The following is a 26,411-nucleotide window of genomic DNA, read 5'->3' on the forward strand; positions in this document are numbered from 1 at the left end:
TGACTTTTTAGGAGGCCATATCAAGTGGAGCTAATTCTGTGTGTTGCTCTGATTTGTGGACTTGCCTGCCCAAACACAGCCTCTCCCATAAGCTACAGAATGGAAGTGGGAAGTTATGGCAAGGGGTGGGATACAGGCTGAGAACTGCTGTATTGAGGCTGCCTCTTTGTCAAAATTCCTGCTTTTTTGGCCTGTTTCTCCATAACTGCTTTAACAATCTGGTTTTGAAGCCCTTTTTTCTTAATATCTTCCCTGATAAGATTTCTCAAGTCCCTCAAGTTCCTTCATTTTCTTAGTCAAATAGCTCATGAGGCTATTTCTGTGGTCACTTCTAGGAAAAAGTCCATCTGTTCTTTTCTCAGTTCCCCTCTGAACATTTACAGGAGCCTCTCTGGTGTCCCTCTCTCACTACAAACACCCTGTGGTCCTGCAAAAAAAAAAAAATAGGGAGAAAACTAATAGGGAATCTGTCCTTCAGAGCAAATATTTCCTGCTTCATATTATTTCTGTGTGAGAAGATGAAAGACCTGTCTTTTCTTCAGACTGAGGTTTCTGCCCATTCATTTGGATTCTTGATGAGCAGCTGCTGGACCTCTCTTTGTCTTGCAGTAAAAGCGTTGTGATTAAATGGGGAAGAGAGGCTCCCATTTAGGAGCCTGAGATCTGAGAAGGCAAAGGTGTGCAGCCACAGGGTCATTGAGCAGAGCATCTTTGGGTTGACTCCCAGACAATTTGCAGGTTGCTGTTACACTGGAGGCTTTGAACTTTGGCATGAGTGAAAATCAAGAACTCTCTTAGGCACCAAGGCAAAGCACAGTGCAAGGGCTGAAAAATGCGTTGTGCTAATGATTCACAGGTTAGAGACAAGCTTGAGTGTGTTATTCTATGCCTGGAAATCTGACTGACCTCAGACTCAGTGAAAACTTGCCATATGCTGCTGCACAAAATAAAAACAAATACAAAATGGCTTCACCTAGCAACACCTAAATTCTTTTGTTCCACTTGTGCACCTCCCAGCCAACAGTTCCTTCCTCAGTGCTGGTGATGTGCATTGTGAAGAGGTAAAAATGGACTGGCACCTTCTCCAGCTTTACATTCAGGTGTGTCTGCCTGGCTGGAAGTTGATTGTGCAAGGCTTTAAAGAAGTAAATAATGCCTTAGATGACACAGACCTTTGAGCCTAATGGCTTATCTAATCAATTTTTGTGTCTGTTAAACTAGAGGCCTGTCTGAACAATTCAAAACCAGCTGCTTTGTGATACACAGAATTAAACAGTATCAGAACAGCTATTAGCTATGGCTGGTGGGAAAATTAGTCATTTGGGGGGAATCACAAAGAAAACAGAGGAAGTTGTGGGATGTCAGGCAACTGCAAAACCTTGCCTACTCTGCATTACAAATGCACTGGAGATGTATTTGTTGTGAACAGAAGGCAAGAGGTGTGCCTTTGTTGTGGGAGACAGAATGGAGAGGGACACTACTTGAGCCACACACAGAAATATGGGGGTCAATAGAGCAAACACAGCTATTTCCCCCAGGCCAATAACAGACAGTTATTGCTCAGTTTGAAGATAACAACTTGCCATCAGCTGAGAGCATCAACTAAGCAGACAATAGATGGAGTATTATTTGGATATCTCTACAAATAAAAGGAGAAAGACTTAACTGGACTCACCAGTAGAAAATGTGCTGGGAAACGATTGCCCTGACAAGGCTGCTAGAAGAAGGGCGAATGAACTGCATGCAGCAAATACAACAAAGGAATTATGGTTATTAATTGCTAAGTAAAGGATGGCTGAGAGTCTTCTGAATTGGGGTAGTACACACTGCCTGATGGCCAAGCCCACAGTATTCTTGTCTGCCCCCAAACACATTGAATTTTTCATAAAAGTCACCTTTCATATAGTCATTTATATGCTGCCTTACAACAAAAGCTGTATTTGAAAAGAACTTTTTTGTACTTGTGAAGCTCATTTATTAAGTACTTCTGTCAGTTGGGGAAAAGTCAGTTTTTCAGCTTAGAGTGAGAATTTTAGGGAAGGCTCCATGAAATGCTCATACAATGTCTCTCTGTAACAACTTCAGATAACAATTATGCCTTGAATTACCAAGACCTCAGACACCAGTATCTGTTACAAAGACACAGCATGTCTTTGTTGCACAAAAGGATGTAAAATTTCTTACAGGACTGACCTTTCCTGATACTACTCACAAATGGAGCTGGTGACAAAGGGCACCTTGAGAGCTTCCTAAAGGCACTCACAAAGTGGGATGAGGAAACAAATGGATATATAAAAAAATTCCATTTATCCCAAGATGGGGTTGAAGCTAACTTCAAAGTCATGATAACCCTAGCATAGGTTATTATTTCATTTCTTTCTGGCTAGTCAGCTCTCTTCACAAATGCTGTACTAACCAGTTACAGTTAGTTATCCCCAAAGTGAACTTTTATGCACTATTAAGGACTGGTGTTGCTCCACACAGAGGTTAGGAGGAACAAATTACTCTTGTTAGGAGAACAAATTACTTTATATGGTCACCCTTTTGCCTTATAGAATTATAAGAGTGATCTTCCAACTGGACTAGAAGCAATACTTTGCTCTGAAAGGACTTTTGTCCTTTCAGAGTCTGTAGGAAGAAAGACATGAAAGACTGAAGAAATCAAAGTCTTGACATGAGACTTCTTTGTTGGCCAAGACTTATATTGATAGAGGGAATGGAAAAAGCAGATTTAAGCCAGTAGCCAAGTGTAACAAGTGCCTAGACACAGTAACTGAATCCCCTGGAACATTAGCTGACCATTGATGGGACCCATGACTGTGCTTGCCCACTCTGAATGTCTGAAACACTTGCATGAGTGCAGTTAACTCACTGTGACTATAGGAAACTTTGGGACCCTTTTGTTTTTCTCCCCATGGATAGTACTTCTTGAATAGATTATAAATAAGCATTGAACTCAGGTTTCATGGATTACCATGGTTCTGTTAAAAGAAATGACACCTAGAGTGCAGAATCTGCTGGTTCTCATTCTAAAAAAGAGCTTACCCAAGCATTGAAGGAATTCATCTCATAGCTCCAAATAGGAATGAATTTACAGTCGAAAGCTATGACTTTTTTCTGGCCTAGGGAGCAGCACAGTTCTTCAAGGCAGTATCAGCAGTGCTCTGTGCAGGATGCAGAGTCAGACCTCACTGGGGCTTTGAAGAGGCTGATCCATAAAGGGCTGTTTGAAGAAAGTGACAGCAAAGGGCTGTAAAGGGACACATCTACACAGTTGTTCTCTGCACAGCTGGGCAGGGATGGCATTAAACACCTCCCAGAAAGCATTTCAATCAGACTTTGTTTACACAAGACAACATATGTGAATTATACTACTTGAAAACAGTGAGCACTTGAACCTTTGGGGCTGCTACTAGCTTTAATAATAGGACCATTATTTTACATATTATTTAATATTAAACCTTTATAAATATAAGAGCCCTATCTTAAGCTGTTAGGTACTTCACCATAACAGTTATTGTGCAGTATGGTGATGTCCCAAGAGCATTAAAGCATCATTTACTCAGTTAGGACTCCTGCCAATAGATTCACCCTTAGTACACAGCAACCTGGGCTATTGTACCAAATGGATTTCTCCATACTATATTTGCTGCAAGTGAAAACCAAAGCAATAATGGCATCAAGTCTAGACTAAGTGGCTCTGATTTTTTTCATACCATGGCTGTAGGTAAAGACAGGGGCACACAGCACAAAATACCATCTAGCAGCACTGACAATTAGGTTTCAATTGTAGCTGTACAATTGCCTTTTTCTGTCCAGAGACAATCTCTGTCCACAAAACCTCAGCAGAAACCTACAACATGTTTAAATGGAGTCACTTTCCAAATGATCATGCAGCTTGAAATCCTTTATATAATTAATTATCTAAATTTATGCCACGTTCAGGAAAGTAAGTAATTTTGATCCATCTAAAGGCTGCTTCACATTGAATGTAAAATCTAGGTATTTCATTTCTGAAAGGCTGTGTTTGACAGCCAAACTTGTGTTCAGCAAGATTTATTTTCCCCAAAGACCTGCTGACTGGTAGACCTTTTTTTTAATTAGTATGATCCATGGCAGGCCACGTCTCTTGTCACAGATCATGTCTGATTTCCTGTTGGGATTTAGTGACCTTTAGTTTCATTGGTCCTTACTTGAGCTTGCTTTATTAGATTTAAAAGTCCAGATGAAGTATGCATCATTTTTCTCCATATAATATTTATGCACATTGATCAAATTATTCCTCAGTCTTACCTTGATAATTTAAACATAGTGGTCTTTTAGTCATAAGGTATGTTTTCTGCTTTAGTTCTGTACCTTGTCCATTCACTCATCCCTCTTTTTGTCACGTATTCAGTATTCCTTCAACAGACTTGGCACAGCCAGACAGAAAAAAATCCCACATTTGCATACTCCTATTACTTCCTCATTTGTAGGAGCACAAGGTACCTGAGCACTCCGTGCCACCACGTGCAATGGAGAGGTCACATTTAGTTGCCAGTAATCCTTTGCAGCAGGTGGTACCCTTTCTATGCCTGGCATGAATTCCTTATGCCTTGATGCACAAGCCTGAATTTCACTGTATTAAACACAGATGTTTGAAAGCAATCTGAAGGGAAATGCTTTTTCTTGAATATTATTTATCATTACCTTAATCCATGAATTTTCAGCAAATTTTGCCAGCAGTACTTTTGTAGCTGCTGCCAGGGTACTGATGAACACATTGGGAAACAGTGAGCTGTTTACTGAGGATGAAGGAATTCCCCAAGAACTGATGATCTGCCTCTGTTGATTTCTGTTGGGCAATTCCTGATCCATGGTAGATGAAGTATAAAGCTCAGTTATTTCACTTCTGAAGGGGTATGTCTGTCAATCCAACTTGAATTCAGGAAGATCTACATTCCTCAACTATTACTAGGTGGCAGCAACTATGATTCCATCCTACAGTTTTGTATTAATTGCTCCTCAGCCCTAAACTCTTGTTTTCCATTGTTTTTCCTGTGATTCATGTCAGGCTAGCCAGCCTTTGGCTTCAGAGAACCTCCCTCTGCCTTTTACACTATTGTCTTTGCTTGGCAGCTGTTGCAGCCCACCAGAGGCTGACACTGAGCAGAACTTTGGACACAGTTCTGGGAATGCATTACACTTGCAGGTGTAGCAGAAAGGTGGATTGGGGTTGCTGTGGAATAAGATTAGATAGCATATTGACTTTGTCATTCAAAGCCAGTGGCATTTTTATGTGTATATCATAAACCTACTGTATTAGTGCTCTCTTTATTGCTCATGGACTGCTGTGATGAACTGTCTGTTTCTGTCAGCCTTTTAAATCCAATTTAAATTGCTCAGGCTGCCCTCTAATCTCTCTTTAAGGACTTTCTACCTCAGTTAATGTCACATTATGGCTCCAAAACAAGTGCCCTTGAGATAAGAATGTCTGTGATTTTTTTCTGATAGCAAGGGTACTAACACATCATTCATTTAGCTTTCCTGCTCCTCCTCAGCTCTCTCTTTAGCATTCCATCCTCTTTAGCTGTCTCTTACAGCTTACTTAATCCTCACAGTCGTGAGGATCTGGCATACATGACACCTTTCAATTTTAATATGTTCAAGGAACTTCTTATACATTGCCTGGTGATTTTTTTCTTCTTTGTTCTCCAGGATTTTTAATGTTCTGCTTTCTGACAATACAACATCAGTGTTTCTCAGTCTTATTTGGATGTTCCATGTTGGATTAGTGCTTTTAGAGCCCACCATAATAAATATTGCTCTTTGAGCTCTGTTTGTATGATGAGCATAGCAACATATCATCACTCTCTAATAAATGAGTTTTATTTTAATGAGCACAGGTAAAATTTTGAACTGAAAATGGGTTTATCATGCATAGGGTACAGTCAGTCAGTCCTTTCATCTAGCTTGTCCATGGATTTTTTTCCATTCTGTGGAGTTCCATCATCACTGTCCTATGCTGGTACAACACCAGAGCAGACACTAGTCAGAAGCCTCCTTGATTTTATATAGCATTATATCCTGCATCTAGGGGCTTTCCACAGACATTATTTTTGATTTTGCTGCCATAATTTTTGTCCTGATTCCTAAGAAAAGAATTAATGCTTACAGAACTTAAGGAGGGGAGAGGTGCTGTTACTTCAGCCACTTCTCCCCAGAAGAAACCTGCTGCAGTCAGTAGATCCGACTAAGTCTGTTTGGGATGGCACTGAACTGGGATTGAGGCCACTCCAGATGCCCTAACTCCTGACGCTGCTTGTAGGAAGGATTTTTTTGCACTCTAGGGAAGTAATATCACACTTTCATGCTTTGGGCCGTACAAATATGTTGGAGTACCATCACACAGCTGGATCTTCATTTAAAACAGAAAAAGGGAAAATGTTAGAGGTAAAAAAGTATTTTGTCATCTCATTTCTACTCTCAAGCTAGTCAAATTCACTAATTGCAGTTAATGAAAGCATCACTGTCCAAACCAGCATTTTGACAGACTCATAATGAATTGTTTCCCCTTTTTCTCACTATAAAAAAAGTAATTACAGTTAAAAAAAGAACTGTCACTTGAAGGTCACACTTTTGAGTTACACTTTAAAAAATATGTTTGTACTGAATTTCATTTGACAGGATTTCACGTTTCCCTGTGTAAATCTTTGGTCACACTGGGTGAAATCATTATTCTCTACCAGAGCACACCTGTGTGAGGTGCTGTTTACTATCAGCTAACAATTACACACTACAGGCTCAGGACTGGTGCTCTAGGGACAATTGCATTTAGAATTGTAGGTGTGCACAGGGCCAGCAGGAATTGTGGAGGGCCTTGGGGAAACAAAATATCCTGGTCCCACCCTTACTGCATCCTACAACCTCCTAACTGATGATTAAATCAGTCTGGAAAAGCAGCCATGCAATGCCAAAATGTTGCATTTCAAGACCATTTCTTGATTCCTTTGGAAACCTCTGTGACTCATCAGACAAGTCTTTCAGAAGCATTTCAGACTCGGGTTTGCAATGGAATTGAGGCATCTGCAGCCACCAGTAAATACCAAATGGGTTTTCCTGAAGTATCCCAGCTGGACCTGACTTGTGCAGCCTGTGTTATGAAATCCACTAGGTTTAGGCTTTAGATTTCTCTCTGGACATCCTTGTAAATATGGTACTGTAGTAAGTCTGATTCTAAATCAGATTAGTCCCATTTTATATCGTCCCATTTACAAATGCTTGCCTTTGACATTTTTTGTTTTAAGTTACTTGCTTCTATTGTTGTAGTAGTAGCTACTAATTTGTTTGTCACCTTTCATTGTCAAGAAAGCATCAAAGCTGCTGCAGTTTTTAAGCAGCAGACCAGGATCGCTTGGTTGCTGGTGAGAACACCACATAAGCTGACACATCAAGCCCAGTTACAGGAACTAAAACTGGTCCTTGTCTTGGGAAACTCCAGGCTTCACCAGTTTCCAAACAGACTAAGCACTCACAGTGTAGAATGAGACAAGAGAAGCACCTTGCACCTTCCTCTGAGCAGCAAGTGAAGGTATTTCCAACACAGTCCACATGAGTTCCTTGCTTTCCCAATTTCTGCAAGTTTCTATTGGAGATCCTGCTTCTCTCACACAAAGAAAGGACATAATGTATGCATGGGTCCCCATGTCAGCACCAGTGCTGCTCCTCCTCCAGGACAGGACACTGGTCAATGGAAGGGGCAGAGAGAGATCCAGCCCCATCTGCCTGGGCATCATATCCTTGACAGAAGAAGAGCAGAACCAATTATCAGTTACAACATGACAATCAGCACATCTTGTTGTGTCAGCTGGATGTCCTGTATTTCTCTGGAGACCTGAATAAAGTCAGTTGCCTTTGCAGGGACAGGAGTCTCTGCTTCAGTGAGAATACACCACCTCTTTCCCATAAATCACTATCTGTGTCATTAATAATTCCATGCTTTCATTTCTCTTGAAATTGAAGACTGACTGTCCAAGAGCTATCATCACCACCTGTGGACCTCTCTTAATTTAATTTAATTCTTCTTTTCTGACCAATGACTTGAACTAACAGCTTTCTCCAGAGGAGGCTTGTACTACTGGTGCTATATTTTCAGTATCATTTTTTCTTAATTTCATATCCTAATATTTAGTTTGTTCTTCCCACTGCACAAGGCACAGAGTGTTTTTACTGAGCTGCCTACAATAATGAGCAGGTCTTTGTCTTGAGCGGTTAGTTAATTTTCTTCAATAAAGATTATGAATGATTACTTCTAACATATGGCACATTGTTTTTGTCATACACATTTAATTGTGTTATCCAATGACCTTCCCAGCTTTACAAGGATATAATTCGGTCCTTATCAAAGCATAACAACATTGAATGTTCTTGAGTTATTCTCAGACTTCACACAGCTACTCTTGAGTATTGAATGAGCTCTTGCTTTCATTCTGCTTTTCAATGCAGTGCAGATCTAGCATTTCACCAGAGCTGGGATGTCCATCCCATCTTGCCAAATTTCCCTTGGAGTACTGTCTGTGTATCTCTGGCTGACCATCAATTCCTCTCTCTTCAACACCAGCCCCTCTTCCAGAGTCTGTCTCCTTTTGTTCATCTGCCCTGTTACCAACCTGACAGTTTAATCCTGGAGTGTAGCCCAGGCCTTGCATGGTAGGTGCTGACTGGTTTTCATTATTTTGGCATGAAGTGCTCAGCATCCCAACTACACACCAGGCATTCCTTGTGCATGGAGCTGGATGTGTGTAACAGGAAGACATCCAATTTTTTTGTGAGTTATTTACAGTGAGAATCACACCTCTGTTCCTTTCAGCTTCACCACCTAAGATACAGACTTCAGAACAGACACCAGGCAGCTTAGGTGGAATCTGGTCACCAGAGATAGGACCTAAGGGAATGGCCTGAAGCTGTGTAGGGGAGGTTTTGATCAGATATTAAGAACATGTTCTTAACCCCAAGGGTGGCTGAGCACTGGAACAGGCTCCCCAGGGAAGTTGTCTTAGCACCAATCCTGACAGAATTCAAGAAACATTTGGACAATGCTCTCAGGCATATGTGTGATCCTTGCGGTGCCCTGTGCAGGGCCAGGAGTTGGACTTGATGATCCTTGTGGGTCCCTTCCAGCTCAGCTTATTTTATGATTATGTGAATGTAGCCAGTGGTGTGAGGCAATGAATCACATCCCTCACGCTGAAAAATTCCATTATCTTCTGAACGGCTTCTGGAAAAAGGTGAGATTAATGGTGTTGGCATATTCTGGCATCTTGGTTTGAAAAACAACATCAGCAGTACATGCTGTCCCTCTTGATGTACAAAGGTCAGTGAGGAAGGAGGAGAGGTTACAGAGGGGAAGAAAAGTTCAGCTCCTGCTGGCAAGAAGAATGCTTTGGACAGAAGGGTGAAATTCATCTTGCCCTGCCTCAGGCATCTGGAAACAGGTATGACTGACACAGGGGGCCAGGGCCAGCGCCTCCCTGCCTGCTCGGTTCCTGTGTGTCAGAACTTGTTGATGTTGTGATGACAGCACTGCCTTTCAGAGAGCCCCAGTGTTGGCCCTACATAAAGAAAGGGCAAAACAACATATTCCAAATAGACAATGCAGCAGGAATTAAGGATTTGATACAGAAAGTAAAAACTTGAGTATTTTTTTTGCTAGCCTGTAAACGAAGACTGACACATAGGTAGCTGAAAGTGAAAGGAAGAAAGAAAAAAAAAACCACCAAAAAACTATTGCTTCAAACAATATTTCTCTTAAAGTATTTTATGAGTGTCTCTTTCAGAACTGGTCTGGGCATATTTCCTCGTGATATTTGACCACTGACAAAACCCAGGTCCTGCACACCATAACCCATGGCCTAATGCAATAGCTGATCTCTCGAGTCCTCATGCCTGTTACAGCTTTATGAAGGCATCTTCTCCATGTGCCTGATGAGAGATCCGAAACAAGAGAGGAGATTGGGCCCTCTGCAATGCAAAGTGAAAGTCAGGCTTGCCATGACTTGAGGACAGTTGCCAGCTTTTCATCTTCATTCACACTGAGCCATGATGTGGTATTGTTGGCTGCTCCCAGCATGGGCACTCTACCAAACCAAAGAGAAAAACATTTGGTACCTGTCAGTCCAGGACTGTTTTACAGGCCTGAAGAGAGATAGGTAGACAGAAATTAAAACTTAAGCATGGGAAAATGTATGTTAATTGTCAAGACAGGATTGCTTGCAACTGTGTTTTAGGAGGGGTAATTGTTTGTCTTTTATATGGTGACAGACACCTATAATGTGCCCAGGTTCTCCTCCATTGCAGGACCATTTGACCTAGGGAGGAAACAATCAGAAAGAAACTGCAGAAAGAAGCCAAGAAGCCAAACCTTTGACAGTATATGGAGACTAGTTAAGGACCTGTCAATATTAAACCTTTGACAGTATATGGAGACTAGTTAAGGACCTGTCACAGCTGAGACAGAGCAAAGGACAGCTCATAGCACAACTGGATACTGACGTTTATTCATGTTTATTTAGGAATTAACAAGACTACAACTTTTAACTGCTTGGTATCTCACACACTCTTGCTTTCCCCACAGCGTTACATCACCAGGTCTCACCTTCCCTTCCTGGTAGGGACATGGTGGAGGTCTGTCAAGGTGGAAGTTCTTTCTTTATGCTGTGCAGCTCCTCTCAGTTACCTTTCTCAAGCATTACCAGCCAAGGTTACTGAGCATCCCCCAATATTTTTCTCCACACATATCCTTCATCTGCAGGATCTTTCCCTATTAGTTTGTTCTTCCCAGTGCTTGTCATCCAAATATGATCTTCACTTTCTTGTTTCTAGCCCTGAGCCCCAGGTTTTTGTTGCAATCAGCCTCATAACTGGAGGATTTGTCTCCTACCTTGTTACAAATTGGAGTGTTTAGGACATGCCACTCTTGTTTAGTCCAGCTGCTATCAAAATGTTCAACTAGTCTGTGGCTTGTGCTTCAGAGGACAGCTCAAAGTTCTGCTTTGGGCATGCAAGCACACACAAAAGTATCTGCTATCTGACAGCATCCAAAATTTAGAATGGATGTTTTTGCCTGGCACCAGCCTCAATACTAGTGACAGAAAATGAGTGTATACTATATATCAAGAAAAGGGGGAGGAAGGAAGCTGGCAAAGCAAAACAAAGGTATTAGATAGGGTTTGTAAAAGTGAGACAGCATCCTTCAAATAACTGAGTTATGTTCAGTGAGTAAAATAGGAAGATTCATAAACTCTGGCAGATTAAATGTAAAAATACAATAAGGCAGGCCAGAAAAACGAATAAGCAATATCCTGAAATTGGGTATGAAAAGCTCATAAATTTTATTTTAAACATTTCCATGCTGTAGGATTGTTTGTTGAGCCATAGATTATCACTGCAAAAGACAAGGTAAGGCCATGACAAGGTAAGGCCATGACAAGGTAAGAAGAAAAGTGTGCTCCTCATGGACAAACTTAAGAAGGTTTAGTTATTTATGGGGGACTTTTAGAGGATCTGTGTAATTGAACTGACTATAGAAGAAACTATGGGACACAAGAGCAAAATGAACCTTGATACTTCAGGGCAAGTGAACAATATTCACCCGAGGGACATGCCAGAGCTCACAGATGAAGTAGCAGAAGAGCTGGCTGCAGTGTCCATCTCCTCACTTGAAAAATCCTAGGCCCTGAGGTCTAGAAAGCTGACAGATGAGACATCAATTTTCTGAAAGGGTTCTGGAGGAGATCCAAGGAACTAGCAGAGCCTGATTGAGCCCATTATTAGAAATTGGGGTTCAAACATTTAGGAAGGAAAAATAGAATACACTGAGGAAGAGTGACCATGACTTCTCTAAAGAGAAGTCCTATCTCACAAACATCCTGAAGTGCTTTGAAGGCTTTGGGTGGGATGTGTATGGATAAAGGAACTTCTATTCATAGTGTATGTATGCTCAGGCTTCTGGAAGGCATCTTCTGGTAATCTGTCAGCAAATTCAGAATTTATGTGTGTGTTGGTTGAAAGATAGTCAGCAGAGGATAAACATAAATTATGAAACTTGATTTATTGAACAAAGTTGATACAAATGAAGTTGATCAAGTCTATGGTGGACTCCTCAGGTTTGTCTGAATAGGAGTCAAAAAAGGCAAATGCACTTTTAAGAACAGTCACACTGGAAAAGGGACAGAGAGGTAAACAGGGTGTCCTGGGATGACTTTCTCAACCCTTTGGTGCATCTCTCTTCAGTATCATGTGCAGGACACAGAATTGATGAAGAAAACTGGGACTGCTTGGAGAAGGGTCAGTGAAACAGCTTCTGTACAAGATGTAGAAACATCAGGTAGGGCTCAGCAAACTGAGAAATAGGTGTCTGAAGAGAGGTGATTGTAAAGTCCTAAAAGGCATGGAAAAGATGACCAGCAAATGACAGTTCTTTGTAAATATGAGCATAAAATCAAAAGAGATTTGTAGCTGCTCTGTTCCGAAAGGGATGAAGAAGTGCTTGTCTCATAAAATGTAGGTCTTTGTGCTGTAGGAGGCTCAGCTCACACAGATGCAGAACACAAATGTACAACATGGTGGAAGAAAAATCCACCCAAAGGTTATCAGGTACAAAACCTCTGGCCCAGGAAGTCACTGAGCTGCAAAATGGGTGAGAGTGTTCAGGGGGAAGTACCACAGCCCCTGTGCTCCTATTGCAGGTATTTGCTCTTGGCCACAGTCTGAAACAGCTCCCAGGCAGGTGAGCTGCCAGCCTGGTCTCATACAACTGTATTTATGGTACAGCTTTATGATCCTCCCATAAAAGTGTGGCCACAGTCTGAAACAGGTCCCACCAGGTGAGCTGCCAGCCTGGTCTAATACAACTGTATTTATGGTACAGCTTTATGATCCTCCCATAAAAGTGGAAACCACATGACCCAGAATATTTAGCCTGGATAAAGCATAGGATGCTGCATGGCTGGGAATGGCCTTACCAGGAATAATGGGAGGGTGAGCTAGAGGGCAGCTTGCAAGTCCTTTCCGATAATAGGTGTTTTAATTAAAAGGAACTGCAATTCAACATGAAGTCTGTGACAGAGAGAAAATAAAAGAAGGGGAAATTACAGAAAGAAATATCTGAAGACAGCAGTTTGCACAATGCTGTCCCCACAGGCTTCCACCAGCTGCTGACAGTGTATCCAAGCCACAAGGTCAACAGTTCTTTCATAAACTCTTGGTTCCAGGATATGCTACACCTACCCTTGGCACATGCAGTTGGCCTGGCTGAAGCAGGGTCTTTTAGGTCTTTCTGGATTGAGTCCTGGCTATCTATGTTTCTATCTTTAGTTACAAAACACAGTGACACATTTTTAACTGTAAAGCCTTTAGCTAATCGTTGATAGACCGGTGAATATATAATAGTTCTGGGATTATTCAGAGTCTACAACTTCCTCTTTCAAAGTTTAGTGCTTATATATTCCTTGTCTGTTTAAACTGTATTTTCACCCTGTAAAGAGCAGAACTTGTGAGATACAAAGATATGATCCTGGGACTTTCTTGCTGTCTAAAAAAGGAACATGTTCTGCTGGTTCATTTCACAAGCTGCCCCTCAGAAATTTAGATTTGAAGAAAAGCTTTGTTGTTTTCTGGAAAGAAAAAAAAAAAAATCCAGGCTTTGTTTTTTCTGTTGTTCCTGTTGCCTTTCCATTCGGAATTTTAATCAGGTCATGTGCTTTTAGTGCATGAACTGATACACATTTTGTACCCACTAGCTACAGTTGCAGAGCTGAAGCTGTTACACTCTGCCTGGGGAAAGACAACATTAATTGCAGATCAGTGCTCTTATATGAATTAACAGTCAGACAGACATTTCAAGTCACACATGAAATCATTTATAACCTGAATCCTCAGGTATAGTGTGTGTGACCAAGGGAAAGATCCTATCAAACTAATCCTACAAAACCCCACTAAAAGCCAGGGGTATGTATTATTTTTAAGAAACCTAATGACAGGAGGGAAGGCCAAGGAGCAGACTATGAAATTGTTATGAAATTAAACAAACAAAAAATTTCATTCAGGGAATCCAGAAGTTTCTCCACCATTCATCTTGCTGACCCTAAGGCCAGTGAACCTCCTGCTGCTGCTGCAGCTGACCAGGAGAGGCAGGACTTGAACTGAACAATCTTTGATATAGCTCTTGCAAGATTGTCTCCTGGTGTGTACAGCAACTGCAGTCAAAACAAGAGCAAGGTCTCCTGTCTGTGCAGGTAACAGTCAACCCAGCAGCGATACTCAGGATATCCTGGTGTCCTTCAGAAGGATGCAGGAGTGCTGCATGAGTGTCATACTGAGCTGGAGTGAGGAGAAACGTGGCATTAGGCTCAGCGTAAGGACAAACCTGATCTGGACACCAAAGCTGCAGCTGTCACCCTGTAGTAGGTGCCAGAGCCTGCAGAAGAATGTGAGCTGCCCTGCTGAGAACCTGCACTGCTGACAGATAAAATGTCTGGTACCAACCAGACCGAGATTGAAGCCCCTGTGCAGATGAGGCCAGAGTGAGGTGAGGCAGTACAGCAGATCACTGTGGATCTGCAGACCCTGTCACTCATTCTGACCTCAGAGCTGCTTCTGCTCTGTTCTCACCGTCCCCCCAGGGAGCTGGACAAGTAGCACCTTCCTGGGTACCCCTCAGGAATGAGGGGAATGAGAGGGGAGCAGTCTCCTATTTCCTTCCCCAGCAGGCAATGCCCCAGCTCTCCACAGCAAAGTGCCAGCACAGAACACCTTTTGCTGTGTCCATCAGAGGGTGAGATCTTCCAGGGACAGGTCCTGGTTCTTTGGTGAGATAATTCCAGCTGCATACCTTATGGGTGAGCTGGTCTCCAAAAGAGGGGCAACAGGGATGAGGAAGACAGAAAAAAGTCCTGCCTCCTCCATCTCACCCATTATTCAAAGACAGAATACTGTGGCAATATTTTGATATCCTTCCATCAACATCACACAGCTGAAAAGGTATTGTTGGTCACATCCTTTGTAGTACTACAATAATTTTTCCAGACTCTCTCAGGCTGGCATTGAAACAGGCAGTGGGAGGAGGGTATCAGTGGCTCTGGGGATTTTAGCTTGAGCTAGGAGGATCCCAAAAGGAAACAGCGAAAAATGAGACAATTTAGCAAAACTGACAGGAATTAATGAAGTGATTCTGTTCCCCTGTCCCTGTGTTTCCAGGTGAGAAGGATTCATCAAAACAATATTGTCTGTTCTGTCTGTGGGGTGAAGAGGACTCTTCCTGCCCAGATAAATTGATTTAGTTTTGGCTTCTCTTATATTTTGCCATCCAGAGTTGTATGTTTAGGCACTCACAGGTGGGAGAGAGAGAGAAAGAGAGAGAGAGACTGAGCTTACAAGCTGTCGCTGTCACAGACAGTAGAAGCACAGCAGCAACTACGCTGCTGGGGTCTAGGAGCAGCTGACAGACAGGTACCCTCAGAGTCACCTTATCTTTCCATGGATGAGCTTGGGGAGAAATCTGAGAAGTGCCTAAACCAACAATTATTTTTTGAACAGAAATATTGTATGTATGAATTTTATCGCAGTTTCCAGGACAGGCTTTCTTTCATGCTGCAGTTTCTTAGGTCTGCCTGTCAGGCTATCTAGATCATGAACTTTACAACTGCAGTTGTCCCTGGGATTAGAGACATGCAGCATACTGGTTGAGAGCCAGCTGAACATGAGCCAGCTGTGCCCAGGTGGCCAAGGAGGCCAGTGGCACCTGGCACTATCAGCAATAGCGTGGCAGCAGGAGCAGGGCAGGGATTGTTCCCCCATATGCAGCATTGGTGAGGCCATGCCTTGAGTGATGTGTCCAGTTCTGGGCCCTTCACCACAAGACAGACATTGAGGTGCGGGAGCACATCCAGAGGAGGTGAACAGAGCAGGTGAAGGGTCTGGAAAACAAGTCTGATGAGGAGCAGCTGAGGGAAGGAGGGGTCTGTTTAGCTGGAGAAAAGGAGGCTTAGGGGGACCTTATCACTCTCTATAACTCCCTAAAAGGAGGCTGTGGCTAGGAGGAGGTTGGTCTTTTCTCACAGATAACAAGTGACATGATGAGAGGAAATGGCCTTAAGTTTTGCCAGAGAAGGCTTAGATTGAATATTAGAAAAAATTTCTTCACTGAAAGGGTGGTCAGGCATTGGAATGGGCTGTCAAGGAAAGGGGTTAAGTCACCATTCCTGGAAGTGTTCAAAAAACATGTGGAGATGGCACCTGGGGACATGGTATGGTGGTGAATAGAGCAGTGCTGCGTTAATGGCTGGATTTGATGATCTTGGAGGTATTTTCAGCCTTAACGATTTTATGATTCTATATAACACTTAAAGGCATGAGGTGAAAATTACAGGGAAGAGCTCCTGGGAACAGGCAGAATGTGATTACTTTCAACTATGCAACCATGAGACAGACGCCAAAAAAAGTGCTAAGAATTCTTCAGGTCTGCCATGGCAAATGAGCTTGATTTGTTGCTGTTTTCTTACTGAAGTGCAGTGGGCTTGGGTTTTTTCAATCCAGAGTCAAGTCTGAGTTGTTTCTCAAGCACTCCTGTTTCTCAGTGATCAATCATTCAGAGACTAGAGATACCAACAGAGAGCATTCATGCAGTTGTTGCAAGAGCAGGGTGAGAGCGATGCATGGATGACTGAAACACATGAGAGGCTGCTGCCACTTTCCTGGTCCTAACAAAGAGCTCTGGGCTTGCAGAGGTGACTCAGAGGAGCAAAGAGGAAAGCTAAATGGAAGATGGGGTAGCATCAGTAAGTGTTACAGATGGGTTGCCAGCCACCCAGAGGGCCACGAGACCCTGTGTTGTCTACGAGGTTTGTACAGGCTCTGTGTGTTCATGAGACAGAAAACCTTCTACTGCTGCAATTAGAAGATTTTAAGAGATTAAGATTTGTAGTAATGATTCTTCCCAGTTCTGTCCCTGTGGCAGATGTGTGCTGTGGTAGGGTTGTAACACACAGGCATTCACAGTGTCTCTCCGTCTCTCTCTAGGTTCTCAAGCATCTGCGACACTTAAATTTCACCAATAACATGGGGGAGCAAGTGGATTTTGATGAGTTTGGGGACCTGGTAGGAAATTACTCAATAATCAATTGGCATCTGTCTCCAGAGGATGGCTCAGTCGTCTTTGAAGAGGTTGGGCACTACAACGTTTATGCCAAGAAAGGGGAGAGGCTTTTTATCAATGAAAACAAGATCCTGTGGGGTGGATTCTCTAAGGAGGTAAGTGCTTAAATCCTCACAGCAATGTTTTCCAGATCCACAAGCTGAAATTTGAACTAGCCCTGCACACTCCTCATATGTCTCATGATAGGATCCATTCACCTTACTGTATACACATTCTCCTCCATAGTCTTTCTTACCCTTCTTATACACTGAAATAACAATGTCTCCTCCTCTTCTGTACATTTGTTCACCCTGGGTATTAATGTTTTAAATTATATCCTTTTTTCCTGGCCCAAGCAGATACAATAGAATTTTATAGCAGTGTTTCAAAAGGGATGAAAAATTCATCACCCAAGTCCAATTGTTGACTAAATCAATATTTCCTGAGCTCGGTAGTTTCATTGCTGAAAAGAGCCATCTCTTTCATTCCCATTAGCTCTGTATCAAGAAGTGTCTCTTCTTGCTCTTAGTTATCGTTACAATTCTTTCTCCTAGCTTCACCCACCAAGTCCCAGAGCCTTCCTCACCCCCTTACCTTGCAAACCAACAGAACAAGCCCTGTCAATCTGCCTGGGTTAACTTGGACATGGTGCTCAAATATTGGAAGATGCCAGCATTTGCTACCTTTTTTTTGTATTCTCCTTGAGGATGCTTCCACAGCCTCAGAAGCAGTGATCTCAAGAGGTATCAGTTGACTTCAGTCAGGCCTAAGTCCTTCTCCACTGTCTTGCATATGTTTAATCTTTTCAGCATAATTATTGTCACTAGCAGCCAGGCTGTGTCTGACCCTCATGATGGGAACATGGTGCAGACATCTCCAGACCAGAACCAAATGAACTGCTGTTATAGCTGGCAGCAGCCAGCTAGGCAGAAACTCTGACTCCCAGAGGGAATACTGCGTGGGCATATGGTTTGTGGTCTGGGAATTGACATAGGGAGTAGAGAATTAGCTCAGAAATGTCACTGCCAGGCCCTGCTGGGATGTTTCAATGTGTTAAGCCAGCACCTGATTAATGAAAGAGGAAATTCACTTCCAGGTGATTATTCACATTGGCTGGCAGATCAGGTAATGCTTCTGCCTTAGCTGCAGTTACAGCATGAGTTCAACCTTTCCTTTACTCCAACTACACTTCTGGTTCAAGTCCAGAGCACTCTGAAGGAGGCATGAATGGAACAGAGCATACTACCAAAGAAATACCGAGCTCAGAGCTTTTCTAAGTCCACCTGGAGTCTCTAAGCACAAACTAAAAGTGGAACTTAAAAAACCCTGATATTATAATCCCTCCTTCAGATTGTTGCAAACACATCTTGCACTTTTTCCAGCAGTTAAGATTTATTGGTTTTTACTTAAACTGAGTGATTGTGTTCTCTTGGTCTAAATTTCTCTGGCAGTACAATATTTATTCATTCTCTGTTCTAAACTGTTAAAAATGTGACAGGATGTTGCTGAGAGTAATGCCAAGGTATGTAAATTTTGTGCAGTGGAGGGGTTTGCAATCTCTGTGTCTGCTGCAGCCCCTTTTTTTCCAGTTTATATACTTCCAATTTCTTTCTGATAAAAGGCTGTGTTCAAAAAGAGTAGCCAGCACTTCACTCACTGTACCTCTTATCATCCCCAACAAAAGTTTAAATGTAGGTAATTTTAGCATTCAGGAACCTGAGCATTGGGCAGACTTGCAAAAGAATGACTTAAAGAGTAGGTAAGATAGATAGATACATTCCTTTTGGCAGAATCTGATGAAATTCCCCACAGAATACTTAAGAATTCAGCCAAAGTAATCACAAATGTACAAGCAATTCATCTTCGAGAAATGTGGAGGATGCATGATGTCTCAAAGGATCAGAGAGCAATCGTAATACCTGGTTTTAAAGCAGTTATTGGAGAACCAAGGGAATTACACACAATTGAGTTGAGCTTCAGTAACCTAAAAGACTTGATAAAAAAAAAATTAAACCGTTTATAAACACTTAAAGGATAATAAACTGATAAGAACAAGCCAACATGTATTTGTCAAGATAAAATCATGCCAAACCAATTGAATTTTCCTCCTTGGAAGCTCAATCACTTTGTAGATAATGGGGAAGCAGTGTGTGATTTCAGCCAGGCCTTTGATCCAGCTCTGTTCAAAATCACTGGTGGCAGCCTGGGGGAAAGACAGCCTAGACTGAAGTCCTCTTGATGGATACACTGTCTGCTCAAAGACTGTCCCAAGGAATAGGAGCACTGTGTTTATAGAAATAGGCACTAACAGCAGAGTGCTTCAAGCCAGGAGCTGCAGGGAGTTGCCCTGTGTGTATTTCTGTCCTATCAACGATGTAATCCTGATGAACAGCTTAGGAACAGCATTCCCAAACTGTGCTGCAGCTGCACTTCAGAGTGATAGGTAACAGAGACTGCCCTCACCAGAGCCACAGAGTCATCTCTGCATAGCAATTGTCATTAGTGAGGGCTTTGCTTCCCAGTGGCTAAGGCATCAAGCCTGCACATAGGCAACTTCCAAACCGTAGCCAGGACTCATTGCATGCAATAAGTGCATCAACGAAGGATGTTCCTGGAGATCAGCAGGTTGGCAGCTCTTGGGTAAACTAGCACCAAACTTCCAAAAAGATGAATGGAGGCTTCCAAACAGAACAGCCATTGACTATGTAAGAATCATGGTACTTTGCTAGCAGTGGAAATTGTAAGTTTAACTCTCCGGAGCTGAGAAAGTCATGTTTTGTGTCAACTCTCTTTCTTTAATTTAGTCGGAAAGAGGTGAGTTCAACCTCAGGTCATGACTGTGTGACAAAGGCCCAGGCTTCCATTTATCATGCTGAAGTCTTTGTGTCAGTGTACTTCAGGCATGCAGTGAATGCGTCCATGCAACCATTTGCTGCCAAAACACAACAATGCTCAGGTGGGCTCAGGCACAGCAGAAATGCACAGCCAGCAGGTGACATCATTTACAGCAGCAGAGGTCTGGGAACCTTTGGATCTGTAAAGCACTACTGATTTACATCTTTAGATGTTCAGTGTTCTTAAAGAAGAAGCGAGTTTCAGAAAACTTTTTTTAAAATAATTCACACAAATTATTAGCAGACATTATGCAATATGTTGGATTGGGGATCAGATGTCAGTACCCATCATCTCCAAGGCTGACTCAAATTCCTGCCAGTAGAGATTGATTGTATTTTCTTCTAACCATCTAATGGCTATTTTGGTGTATGTGTATCATGGTCACATTCCAGTTTGCAATGCCCACAGCACAGTAGAGATTACAAAGGTCTGCTGATCTTCCTTACTGTCCCTCGATGTGTTCCTTCAGAGAAATCTCACTGCAGTGGGTTGGGGAAGGACTATTGTGCAAAATGTGTCTGTTCTGTGGGTAGGAAAGGTCAGCATTTGAGGCTGTTCACCCAGCATGCCAACCAAGCAATAGTACCCTTGGTGGAAAAAGGCATTGGCACCATTAACCTGCTTGGGCTCTTTTCTTGCAGGTGCCTTTCTCCAACTGCAGCAGGGACTGCCTGCCGGGCACGAGGAAGGGCATCATTGAGGGGGAGCCCACCTGCTGCTTCGAGTGCGTGGACTGCCCCGACGGGGAGTACAGTGACGAGACAGGTAATGCCCACCGAGCTGCTCGGGGCCTCCGGGCATCCCCCGCAGTCCTGCTGAAATCGCTTCCCTGCAGGGCTGGCCTGGTGCCTGCCTTGCCAGGAGGCTTCACAGAAAGTCTGAGGGACTTCTGGAAAGCTTACAGGAGTTGAGTCCTGTGGTCCTCAGTTTCTCTGCTGCGAAGCCTGCTTGTCCCTTCTGCTCTGCATTAGGAAAATTAAGGCAGAGAACTTGAAAAACAACTTGCGTATAGAAAACCTCTCAGGCAGCCACAAGCAAACTGTATTGCACTGTAGCAGTAGCTTTTCTTCCTCCAAAAACCTGGAGGAGGGAGGGATTCCCCATCCTAAATTCTGCAGCTATCTGTCTGCTCCCATGTTTTCCTCAAACTGTCAGGTTTTTATTTCATGATTTACAAAGAAATAAAATCCATTACATCCCAGATTTCACAAGCAGAGAGAAATATTTCCCTTTATGGACTCACCAACTACAGGTTCTGTTGATCACTGGCACTACAAAAGATCACAATTGTGGATCCTACTGAACACCCATGGACATTGTTTTTGTTTGATTCATTGGGAGCTTGAATCAAGCTACTCAGGTCCTAGAAGAGACAGAAAAGGTAAACTCAGGTCTAGAATGCTTGAAAACTTTTGAATTTCCAACACCACTAGTGCTCCCTCAGTTTTGGGCATCCCCAGGGTAATGAAGGCAAGTAAATTCCTTTAAGATATCAGTCCTCTCTGCACTGTAAGGCACTTGGGACCTCCTCACACCCTCTCTGGTGCACTGGTCCCAGCAAACACTGCAGACCTTGCTGTAAATTAACAAATCAGTAAACTGCTTGCAAAACTGAACAAGTGTTCTTTGGGAGATTCTAATTGGTGTCCTATCAGACAGGAATGATATTTTTTTAGCATAACCATATAGTACTACAGAATGCTTGGAAGCAGCATGTTCAGATTAAATAGAAGCAATTCTGGTCATGTGTAATAGAGATCTTCTGGTGTTTTTCACATAATTTTGGGAGTTAGTTCTGGTGTGAGGGTGAAATTTATGGGGCTGAGGTGGCAACTGTCTTCTGACTCTACAGTTTCATGCTGCAATTTCAGCTAACAATAATAGTCTTTATTTCCCATGCTTGCCAGTTTTATAGGCATAGAGAGCAGCTTTACAACCAGTTCCATCCAGCTGAGACAGTGATGCTACCAGAGGAAACAACCTCTCCTTTCCCAGCTGTTTGCTCCCACACTTTGTGTGGGAGCAGTGCTGGTACTTGTGCAACCATGGAGTGACTTGGTCTTTGGTCTTCCTGAAAACAAGCTCTTGGGAGGCTGAGTTTCCAGCTAGAATGAGAAGATGCATGCCCTCAAATGTTAACAACACAAAGGAGGGGGAAAGAATGATGAGCCTTGCAGGAGGAGGGAGACTTGGTTTACTCCCTTCAGTGGCAGCATGGTCTCTAAGCCACCACAAGACAGCAGTGAAAGTGTGTCTTTATGGTGCAGTGCTAAATAGCTGTCTCTGGCAGAGCCTGCTGGATTCCTGCTACACAAAATTAACATTGCTTTGTCTCCAGATTGCCGTTTGTAATGAACTTCCAGGTAAAAGGCACAAGAAAAATAAGAATTATTGGCTGAATGGATGTGAATGAAATGACATAGTGATGACAGCTTCTGACTGAGCTTTTCCATCTAGTGCCAGATTTTCAAATAAATATCCTAGGTGAGGCAGAAAGTCCTTAGGAAAGCAGTGTCATATCAGGTCATGGATGGTGTCTCCAACCACACCTCAAGAACAAGAGAGCTTGAAAATGTTTGGCTTCATTAGCTGGGCATTCCTGACTTTCTCATTAGCGTCAATCTCTGCTCTGGAAGCTGTGGTCAGAGTCTGTGTCTGTGCCCAGGTGCAAAACTCAGAGGGTGCTTGCTGTTAAAGGAGTTTGTGGACTCTCTGCAGCCCCTTGCTGTCCTGCTGGGATCCCAAAAGCAGAGCTAGGTTGACACCTCCAACTCTCTGCTCGCAACCCCTTTCTACTGCCATCAAAAGAGTTGTGACCCGCCCTGCTAGAGCACAAGACCCATTTGAGTCAAAGAAGAAGAGCAGAAGCAACAGGTCCTTGCTTTTTGATCATGCAAGCCATTGGCATGACCAGGCTATCGCATCAGGCCCGACTACTTTCATGAAGGAGATGGAGGCACTGATTTTCCCTTTGCAAGTATTAGTGGGACATTTGCTGGGTGTAGGGAGAGTGATACTAGTAAGACACATCTTTCTCAAGCATTCCAACATGAAATGAGAATGTGCAGGAAGTCAAGGGCATTGCCTGCCTTTAGGGAAGAGCAATTTAGACAGTAAGACTTGCCTCCATGGAATATGAAATAGGCTCTCAAAGCATTTAAGGAGGCAAGCACGTATTTAATTTTCTCTGTAATAGAAAAAGGCAGGATATTCAAATGATGATAAAAGTGTGAGAGGTATGAAGACAGACAGAAGTAGAAGATAAAAGTGAAGGAACAAGGAAAAGGGAAAACCAGAGACTGTGTAAGAGCTGATAGCAATCGAAGTTTGCCAAGTTTTGCCAAGAAATGTATTACAAAAAACATGAGGGCAGAAGCAGGACTTCTTTTAAGCTGGAACCAAGCATGCTTTGTATTTTCCTACAGAGCCCCTGGGAGGCTGGTTGTTTCAGAGTAAGAAACTCTGAGACATCGATATATGACTCTGGGGATCTGCACACAGGAGCGGAACACTCTGTGTGTTTAAGATCAAGGCTGGTGTGTAGCTGCCATATATGTCATCCCAGACTTCAGCCTCTCATTCTGACAAACTATCCCTCTCCTTATCACTTCTTTTTCAGATGCAAGTGCCTGTGACAAGTGCCCTGAGGATTACTGGTCCAACGAGAACCATACGTCCTGCATCCCCAAGCAGATAGAGTTTCTCGCCTGGACTGAGCCCTTTGGGATTGCTCTGACTCTCTTTGCTGTGCTTGGAATTTTCCTGACTTCTTTTGTTCTGGGAGTCTTCACCAAATTTCGCAACACACCCATCGTCAAGGCCACAAACCGGGAACTATCCTACCTCCTCCTCTTTTCCTTGCTATGCTGCTTTTCCAGCTCATTGTTCTTCATTGGTGAGCCCCAGAATTGGACTTGCCGTCTGCGGCAGCCAGCTTTTGGCATCAGCTTTGTCCTCTGCATCTCCTGCATCCTGGTGAAAACCAACCGTGTCCTTCTTGTCTTCGAGGCAAAGATCCCCACGAGTCTCCATCGAAAGTGGTGGGGCCTCAACCTTCAGTTCCTCCTGGTCTTCTTGTGCACGTTTGTGCAGATTGTCATCTGTGTGATTTGGCTCTATACGGCCCCGCCATCCAGTTACCGAAACCATGAACTGGAGGATGAGATCATCTTCATCACCTGCCATGAAGGCTCCCTGATGGCCCTCGGCTTCCTCATTGGCTACACCTGCCTACTGGCGGCCATCTGTTTCTTCTTCGCCTTCAAGTCTCGAAAGCTGCCTGAGAATTTTAACGAGGCCAAGTTCATCACCTTCAGCATGCTGATATTCTTCATCGTGTGGATCTCCTTCATCCCTGCTTACGCCAGCACATACGGCAAGTTCGTGTCTGCTGTGGAGGTGATTGCAATACTGGCTGCCAGCTTTGGGCTTCTGGCCTGCATCTTCTTCAACAAAGTCTACATCATCCTCTTCAAGCCCTCCCGCAACACAATCGAGGAGGTGCGCTGCAGCACAGCTGCCCACGCTTTCAAAGTGGCTGCCAGGGCCACACTGAGACGGAGCAACGTGTCCCGCAAGCGCTCCAACAGCCTGGGGGGCTCCACCGGCTCCACCCCTTCCTCCTCCATCAGCAGCAAGAGCAACCACGAGGACCCTTTTCCTCTGCCAGCCTGCGCCGAGCGGCAGCGCCAGCAGCAGCGCGGGTGCAAGCAGAAAGTCAGCTTTGGGAGTGGAACGGTGACCCTGTCGCTGAGCTTCGAGGAGCCACAGAAGAACGCCATGGCCAACAGGAACGCCAAGCGCCGGAACTCGCTGGAGGCCCAGAACAGTGACGACAGCCTGATGCGGCACCGCGCCCTGCTTCCCCTGCAGATCAATGAGCCCCTCGGGGCTGAGCCTGCCTTCCAGGCAGCTTCCAGCCCTGAGACCAGCTCGCAGGAGTCGGTGGTGGGAGACAACAAAGAAGAGGGACCAAGCCCTGAGGCGGAGCCTTCCCTGCCATCGGTTAACTCCCGAAATTTTATAGGCACTGGAGGTGGCTCTGTCACAGAGAACACAGTACATTCCTAACGAAAGAAGATTGCGAAAAGTACACCAGCCCCCAAGAGGAACTTGCTCACCTCTTGCTTCTGAACGGGAAAGGCAACAAAGACACTGCTGTGACACAGCCCCACCACACCTTAATGTTAGCGCCAGCAGGGTAGCACATGTGCCTCCAGAGGAAGGACTGTGTCTGGGGAGCCTTGGATTGAATTTGCATTTGCTTTATTGAAACCAGGACATCTCAGAAGGACAAATGAAGATTGCCTCTGGTGGGGCTTAAGCAGAAGTCTGCATGCTGCCTTGCCTCCGTAAGCTTTTCCTGCCAGACTGCAACACAGCTGACTATGGGAGGCACTAGGCAATTCCACTATACCCTGCTTTTACATTTATGTATAATATTCCTCTTTCCCACTATGTATGATATTCCCTCTTTATCCAGTATATGTGATCTGTAACCATGTGCATCAGGACTCTCAGCTCTACAAAAGCAAGGTACACGGTTTCACTTCAGGAAAGCACAGTCATGGGGAAAATAAAAAAGCCCCAACATCCTGCATGCTGTGTACAGCCAAGGGTGTGAACATGTAAAGTATTTAATGTGACAGAGCGCCCTGCTAATTTATATTTAGTAATGTCCCAGTCTCTCCTTTCTGCCCAACAAGAAATACTGGACAATACTCTCCGTAGACTCCATTGCACTAGACCAAGCCACTTAGGTCCCTACTGGTTTCCTCCGGCTGGAATAGCTTTACCTCCAACCTGCCTGCTTTGGTGGAGGGGGAGAACAGCTTGTAAATCCCTCGCAGAGAACGCTGCAAAAGCACAATGAGATGTATCCCTGATTGATTATGTCGCTAGTAGTTGTATGCTTAACCAAGTGTTGCTGCTGTACTATCCCACAAGGCATACATGGCTAACCCTTTCACACCATAGTCAGTGTTGTGCTTTGCCGTATTAATCTGCCTCACACCTACACGGAGCATTGCGACAGTCCTGGCGGTACTGGTGGGCCTGGCACAGCAGATGAAACAAGGAGAAATGGAGGAGTTAGGGATGGAGGAGGAGCCCCCAGCTGTGGTAATAGGATCAGTGGAGCAGGTGAATATCTGAAGTGTGCGTGCTGGTAGATGACTGGGTGAGAAAGACAGTCAGGCCTAGGTTCTTGGACACACATAGAGACAAATGGATGAACTGGATACAGTTTTGCTCCTAAAAGCCACCTACTAGGTTATTTCCCATTTTGAAGAGAGGGTACCTACCACAAGAATGGTGGACTGTACCTAAAGAATAACACAAAGGACGT

General features: G+C 43.7%; 1 protein-coding gene across 1 annotated transcript in view; it reads left to right on the forward strand.

Annotated features, from left to right (window-relative positions):
• CASR (calcium sensing receptor) overlaps positions 1–25,823 on the forward strand; it is a 41,060-nt gene extending 15,237 nt beyond the window's left edge. The window contains exons 4-6 of the mRNA XM_041463961.1: positions 17,056–17,286; positions 20,707–20,830; positions 23,685–25,823. Coding sequence (XP_041319895.1) covers positions 17,056–17,286; positions 20,707–20,830; positions 23,685–25,135 — 1,806 coding nt within the window. The 3' untranslated portion in view covers positions 25,136–25,823. The remainder of the gene's footprint in view (positions 1–17,055; positions 17,287–20,706; positions 20,831–23,684) is intronic.
• The last annotated feature ends 588 nt before the right edge of the window (positions 25,824–26,411 follow it).

The sequence above is a fragment of the Pyrgilauda ruficollis genome, unplaced genomic scaffold (genome assembly GCF_017590135.1).
Source record: "Pyrgilauda ruficollis isolate IOZ18807 unplaced genomic scaffold, ASM1759013v1 scaffold17, whole genome shotgun sequence".
In the NCBI taxonomy this organism is placed as follows: Eukaryota; Metazoa; Chordata; class Aves; order Passeriformes; family Passeridae; genus Pyrgilauda; species Pyrgilauda ruficollis.